At 38.8% G+C, this 7,762-nt stretch overlaps 1 protein-coding gene across 2 annotated transcripts in view; it reads right to left on the reverse strand.

Annotated features, from left to right (window-relative positions):
• Positions 1–7,448, reverse strand: part of AGGF1 (angiogenic factor with G-patch and FHA domains 1) — a 31,893-nt gene extending 24,445 nt beyond the window's left edge. The window contains exons 1-4 of one of the 2 annotated variants that reach the window (XM_024563592.3): positions 6,870–7,448; positions 4,146–4,248; positions 2,926–3,128; positions 1,921–2,085 (exon numbers count right to left, since the gene is read on the reverse strand). In XM_024563592.3, the coding sequence (XP_024419360.2) occupies positions 1,921–2,085; positions 2,926–3,128; positions 4,146–4,248; positions 6,870–7,079 (681 nt within the window). In that variant the 5' untranslated portion in view covers positions 7,080–7,448. The remainder of the gene's footprint in view (positions 1–1,920; positions 2,086–2,925; positions 3,129–4,145; positions 4,249–6,869) is intronic. The other variant, XM_045197877.2, reaches the window with a different exon arrangement.
• Positions 7,449–7,762: the final 314 nt, after the last annotated feature.

Below are 7,762 nucleotides of genomic sequence, written 5' to 3' on the forward strand. Positions count from 1 at the left end.
ATAAATTATCTTCACTTAATTAATTCTACAGTAATAACTAAAGACTTACAAGTAAAGCAGTCACCCAAAAATAAACTTTGGCAAATTATGGATAAAAACTAGAAAGATTAAATTATGTAACCATCTGCATTTTTTAGATACTGGCCAGTATCTATAACTAAGATTTATCTGAAAGTCTGTATTTTCTTTTTATCGTAAATCCATGCACATCAGACCTGGAAACATCTTATGATATACTCAGATTAAACTAAAACTTCCTGAAAAAGAATAATTTATTTTTCTAATTGTTGATACTGTTGCACTTTACTGTCTTTAATCCACTTTGAAAATCTCTTACAAAAATATTTTGAATTCTATATTTTGCTTTACTAAAAAACTGAATGGACACATTCTAATCTTTATTTCTAGTAATAACAGAACATTTATAACTCAATCCTTTTAATCTGTTATGTCTTTCAGTCCAAAATAGACATTTTCAATAATATTTTTAAATTTTTATTTAGTTAACAGATGAAAACTAGCAAAACAATGAAGTCCCTAATTTCCTGAGACCTATAACATGCAGAATGTAACTAACCATTTACAGAATGGATGTCAGGAGGAAAGATACAGAAAGGAAAGTAGAAGAATGACAACGACTAATGTCATTTACTCAGAAATTCTGTATTTTCCTAGAAACCAAGTCAGGAATAGCTACTCTCTTTAGTAATAAGAGTTTAAACAATTTTTTAAAAAATTCTCACCCAAGGACATTTTCTCATTGCTTTCAGAGGAGAAAGGGAGAGGGAGAGAAACATGGGTGTGAAAGAGAAGCATCGGTCAGTTGCCTCCCAGATGCATCTGCACCCAGGACTGTTCATGCCCAAACCGTGGGATCAAACCCACAACCGAGGTCTGTGCCTTGACCACAATCAACCCTCAACCCTTTGTTCATGAGACAATGCTCCAACCTACTGAGCCACACTGGCCAGGGCTAAACATTAATTTTCTGGGTATTAACCAGCATTGTCAATTAGCATACTCCTGTGAAAGAAAACCCTCTCCTTACAGAGGATTTACAAAGTATGTATACAAAATCCCTATCTAAGATACTTCGCATTATCATTACATTTCCTAGATTAGTTAACAATACTTCCAGGAGCTGGATCATGAATGTCTGGTCCACTTCGGGGCACTACATTCTATAACTCCTGAGGATCAGGTCACATGCCTAGACCACCACAGTCGAGATACGTGGGGACTCGAGTTCCATCACCATTGCCGTCAAACCCTGATTAAAAATCCAATTAAGTACCAGACTTCAACAGCCATCACATTGTATTATAAATCAAGAACTTAATTTTCTGCTTCTGTCCTAGTCAGTGGTCCATTATATTTCTGATTCCACACTCATTTCCTAGTTCTCACTGTTAACTGATTGATTTTTAAAAAGTGAAATGCTTAAAAGCCACAGACATAAAACACTAATAATAAACACGCTACTGAGAATTCAAGAAAAAGACTCCCTCTGTGGAAGTCTTACTTCATAAGTATCAGAAACAAAAAAAGTCTTGCCCTAAGCCTAGAATTAACAATGTCACTTCTTTATAAATTCTAGTAAAGTTTAGATTCTCAAAATTTTTACAACACTGTAGTTAACTGTCTTTTATTAATAAATGCTCCAACATTTTTGTATATTCCTTTAGAAATAAAGTTTATCAGACCTCTCTAAAATATTAATCACAGTTAACTTATTTCATTATAAACCTGGAAGTGTAATATCATAAGCTATTTTGTAATTCTTTACTTGTCAAGCACCTTTGCATCAAACATAATTTTTAAATGCAGCTTCTTGCTTTTATTAGTTCAGCTTAGGGTCTAATATTAGGTATCAAGCATTGAAGTACATAATTACAGTATTAAGAGGCCTCAGATACTTACAGAATCATAGTAGAAACCAGTGCTGTGGTCAAAATACAGTCCAGTGTTCTCATCATAACTAAATCCAGTCTGTGATACAGCAGCTTCTGCTGCAGCTCTCAAACTTTCAGCTAAAGATGAACCTTCTAAAGATGTATCTTCTGTTGCTAACGCAGATGCTGGCTCCTAGGTAAGATACTCATGTCAAGCAAGACAAAATGTCCTTGTATCAACTTAAAATTTAGCAAAATTTGAAACAATAACTAGACTTAAAAGCTATTTTAAATAATGACTTCAATTTCTGCAATGGAAAGAGTGGCTGTCAATTACAATTTGTCCGACTTCAAAAAATATTTACTAGTACATCAGTTAATTTAATTTTGGCCCAGTTTTGAAGACACTAGAAGTTAGTGAGTGACCATTACTCAAAATAAATGCCTGCTACCACAGGGAAGTAATCCATAAAATACAGACTCTGAAGTATTCTTTAAGACAAACGATCTAGATTCTTCCATAATCACAGGTCCAAAAGGAAAGCCATTTTAAGGGATGGAGGAGAAAGCTATGGGTTATGTGAGATTTATTACAGCATCAGCGGTTGCACCATAGGAACCTCAATGGGATCCTGATTAAACAAATTACAGAAAAAATTTGTACAACATTCCGGGAAATTTGAACAGTGGCAGGATATATGACACAAAGGAAGCAGGAAAAAATTTTTGTTGTGAACAAGGTTATTGTGGTGGGTACACAAAATGTTTTGGTTGAATCAAAATATACTGACCAATTTTATTTTAGTTTATGCATATCCTAAATTTTTAGAACACCACAAAGTAGGAAACAAATATATGAACAAGTCATTCTAACTTTTGATTCTCTAAAAATATAATATTCTGCATAATTATACACAGAATATTTACAACCTTTGTATACATTGGGATAGACCAAATAATAGGTCAATCTGCATAATAACAATGAAGGACAAGTTCCTCAGCATCAAGAGTATGACGTTAAGCATTTTATTACCTGTGAATCTGAGGCAAAATGGTCCTCTTGTCCACAGTCAAACTTTTCCGTTGTATCAGTACCAGCATAAGCATCATTTTCTATTTGTGACTGGTCTTTAGAATTGTAAGTAGAGGCTTCGATATCCTGATCTTGTTGAACTGAGAGTTCTGTCTCTTTATTTGGAAGACTAATATCCTTATAGTATGTCTGATAATAATAATCTATGGCAAAAACAAATTGTGATACATATTAGAACAATGTATACATAAAAAAAGGACTTCATTCTCAAAAATTGGTACTGAATACAAAACAGCACACACTGCGAACAAGCCATATATTTACAATTGTACAATTTTAACAGATTAAAATTGACAATGCAGAGAAATCTGCAGATGCTTTTATCTTTGATTCTAAGGTCACTTTAAGTACCTTAGCTGTCAAGCTAAAAAAAAAAAAAAAGGTAAGCAGATTTGGATTTTCCACAGCAACACTAAAAGAAAGAAAACAGGTAGTTAAGTTGTATTGTGTCAAAAGAAACCCTAACGACTCTCAACAATTTCTAACCACGCAATTTAATAGCACATCAAATGGCAACGGAATAGAGACAAATGTCAAAGATTGATTTCTCTGTCAAATTTCTCCCATGATGCTGACTTTTAAAAATATATATTATCATACAGATATGTAATATTAATGCCACTGATGTGTTTAGCAATTTAGCTAAATTATGTACTAAATAAAACAAGGTAAAACAATGGGAAAAACTGTTTCTTATGATCTTTATTTATTAAAACTCAGGTGCCAGGTTTTTTGCCTTACAACATAATGCCACGGATGAGGTCATGGTTGTGGGCTCACCATTCCCACACACTGGGCAGCCTGGCACTGCACACAACGCTAAGTGGAATCCATCAACAAGAACACATACGCCCCAGGTCACAGGAAGACCACATATGAGAGTTAATGGCTCACTGCATGGCAGAAGTTTACTCAGTGAATGTGCCATGGGCAACACAGCAGCAATACTACATATTTATAGGAATGACAATACATTTCTACTTCTGCATCAGAAGAGCAATTAGATAATCTTAAAATACCTAATCATATGGAGAGAAGACAACCTTGTAACAGTTCTCACGTTTCTCTAGACGTTTGTCTATTTTAAATTTAAAGAAAACTCCATGTTAGTATGATCTGAATGTGATAGTGGTAGACTACCTCCACCATGGACTGAATACCTGAGATTGACCATGGAGGGTGGCTCTCTGTTTGCACTTCTACATCAGACTTCTTACTATCTTCGGTTCTCCCACAATACAGTATCTTACTGAGCTCTTCTACCTAAAAGAAAAAAAGGCTTTAGGGAAAATAAATCATACAGCAATCTAATTATATGCACATCATTCTCCTCAAATTACAATAATTATTTTTTTCTTGCTAAAACCTTTAAAGTACCAGTAACAGCCAGTTTCCTTTTCAGAAAAACTAAAATCCTATCACTGAACTTCTTTCATCTCTTACATTTGCAGAGGGAGATTTTGTTCCTAATTTTTCACTTACTGATTTCAGAGAGAGACATTGCTCCACCCATCCATGCACCCACTGGTTGACACCTGTGTGTGCCCCGACCAGGAATCGAACCCACAACCCGGGCACATCAGGACGACACTCCAGCTGACCGAGCTACCTGCCCAGGACCAGATGTTTTTAACCCTAATTCTTATACGTTCTTGCTAAATCCCAAAATATCCCTTTTGAAAATCAGACTGACTAAATTAATAGGCCTCTGAACAGAAACCTTTATTTCTAAAAAATAACAATGTTTTTATACTAATTTTTTATTTGGTCAGTTCTCTTTAAATTAGAAAACATTAATTCCCATGCATTGAATTATAAAGTTCTTTAACGCACATTTTTCCTTTAAATAGTAGTCTAATGACTGAATGACTGCAGCAGAAGAAAACAGAAATGACTGCCTCAGAGAGGCATCTATTCTCCCTGTGCCTCACCGACTGCCAAAGCCAGAGCAACAGAGTGCAGAAATACCCATAGCAGATGAGCAGCCTCATCAATACACTCAGTTAGACGAAATCTAAGAGTGACATGTCTATTACAGGCATAAAACTAATTAAAAAACAAGCTTCTAAATATTGAATGATACATAAAGCTTAAAAAGAGGTGGTTATAAAACTGATTATATACAGATTATCTAGGCACTTTATAAGTTATCAGAACTGTTCATACAACCAGGGCTAAAACTAGAGAGAAGCAAGCAAGGCACCTAGGGAGCTAATTAAGGAGGCACTCAGTCTCAGGTTCCTTCCTGTAAGTACAGGGTCTATACCTGAGAACGAGTGCTACCTTAAATTTTTCACCCTAGACTACTGACTGCCTCGCCCTAGTCCCAGCTCTGCTACTACCACTATTGCTGTGAAGTAGATCATTTATTTAGTATTTGCTACATTCTAGGCACTATATTTGATACTTTGGATAACATCTTGATTAAGTCTTACAACCATTTTACAAAGTAGTTCTCCTAATCCCCATTTTACGTGTGAGAAAACTGAAGACACAAAGTAATTTGCACTAGTGCTTTTTTTTGTTTTTTGCCCCCCAAAGCATGTGTATGCAATGTTTTCCAACAACCCACCTTCAATTCTCAACCCAACTTTTTACTGCTCCAGACAAAATACTATTTAGTAATCTGGGGTGACAGCTACCAACCAAACTCCACCACCACCACCGGGGGAGGCTGACCAGGAAGACAGTAAGGAGTAACTGCTATCGCCAGTAGAGCTGAGGCTTTCCATGCATTTCAATTTTTCATGTTAGACCTCTATTAAACTAACACTAAATAACCAAAATGCTGTCTCTTCAAAGATCAGTAAAAAAAACTTTTTTAAAGGATCTCTATAGCAAGCAATAATTGAACTGGGAAATATAAAAGCGCTTTTTTTAAAAGGCTGTCATATTTTGTTCCCAAGACATTTTAACAATCTAAATTTGTAACTCCTAGCACAGTCCATATACATTGCAGGTGTTCAAGAACTAGGTGTTGAATAAACAAACTGAAATTTTGTATCAAGTCATAACGTCAATAACCCTAATGCAAAGGCACAAGTCATTGCAACTGAGGCGTTATTTTCATAGACCATTTGATCATAAAGCATAACAAAGTTTGGTGATATTTTAGGATTCAGACTACACATGTGGTTTTAGGAAAGGTACCAATCTATTACAATGAACTAGACAACAGCTTAATTGAAATTAATAATCACGTGAAAATAACTTATCAGGACACAGTGTAACTGCCGAACGAATCAAGATGGAAAAAATGTTATACTGTATGTTTTTTACGAATCATTAAAATATTTGTCCTTAACTGTGTTTTATAAAAATGAAGTGAGCTGCTTAGTGTCTCTAACAAAGTTGTATCTTCCCTACTTCCACCAAAGGACTCAAAATGATGACCTCCCAGAAGGCCAACCTGACGAATAGTGCTCAACAGTTTGCTCACAATTAATTTGATTTAACCTCGACCTGTGTGGTACTAGCATTCTCATTTTATGGGCAACCGATGATATGTATCTGTTTGACATATCTAGTGATGGGATTCTGATTCAAGTCCAGCGCTTTAACTCAAAAGTGATCTAGAATAAAATATTATAAATGTGCCTACTGCCAACGGGCAGTACCGACAAGTGAGAATGAAGACAATCTAAAAGTACGGTCCAATTCACACCATCCATAACTTCTGCTCACGCACTTATCTACATGTGGTAACCCGAACTTAGGTTTGCTCCAAATGTACTTGGAATTATAATCGTACTGAACTTGTATTTCTTTCAGGTACTCTTCAAAGTAGTCCTGAGCCTGCCAGGGGGCCCTTCCAAGGCTATCAGAGGCTTCCAAGGCCTGGTGTTGGGCTGGATGGGGCGCAGGGCTGGAGGCGGACGGCGCACCTGTGTGCGGAGCTCCTGGTTGTTGCTCTCGGCGCTCTGGTACAGACGCTCTGTGTGGTGCAGCAGCTTCTCGATCTCCCGCACCTGCCGCTTGCAGCTCCGCAGCTCGCGTTCCAACTTCTCCACCTTCCGCCTTAAATGGGCCAGCTCAGGTTCGGGGGAGGTGGGTGGCGAGGGTGACAATGAAGGAGACGGCGCCTCGGAGGCCATGGGGTCCGGCGCGTGGCGGCCCGTGGGCGCGAAGGGGCTGCGCTCAGACTGAGGTGAACGCCGGCGGCCCCAGAAGCCATGCGAGCCCACGGGCAGCGAAAGGCGGCCTTATACCTGCCCGGCCGCGGCGGCCCCTGGCCATGACGCCCTGAAGCTCGTAGCGTGTAGCAGAAAGGAACTGCGGGCAGCGAGCGAGGGGAAGGCGGACGGACCCAGCCCAATCCGCCAGGCTTTGAAACAGGAAAACTTTATTGGTAATACCTTCCCCAGCGACCAAAACAGCCGCAGGATCATTAAAAAAGTCGGAGGCTCCGAGAAGCAACTACCAAAACGACTCGGGCGGTTCCTGGGCTGAACCGGAAACGACGGTGCCCGCGGTGGGCGGGACCCGAGGCAGAAAGGGAAGCGACGGGGAGCGGGAAGGGCCTCGCAGTACGCACGCGCACTCCCCCCCCTCCCCCCGGCTGCTGGGCGTGGGCCTGGGCCACTTGGCCAGTACCGGAAAGTGGCTAACGAAGAAGACCTGGAGTGGCCTAGAAGGCCGCAGCCTTTGGTCTACGCCTTTGCGAAGCGTGCTGCTTGACATCCTTCACTGTTTTTTGGTTTTGTAATTTTTTAATTTTAGTTAGTTGTTCCTCATACTATAATCGTACTCCTTGGTTCACAGCACATCGTCAACGCAG

This window comes from Desmodus rotundus, chromosome 1 (genome assembly GCF_022682495.2).
Source record: "Desmodus rotundus isolate HL8 chromosome 1, HLdesRot8A.1, whole genome shotgun sequence".
NCBI classification, from domain to species: domain Eukaryota; kingdom Metazoa; phylum Chordata; class Mammalia; order Chiroptera; family Phyllostomidae; genus Desmodus; species Desmodus rotundus.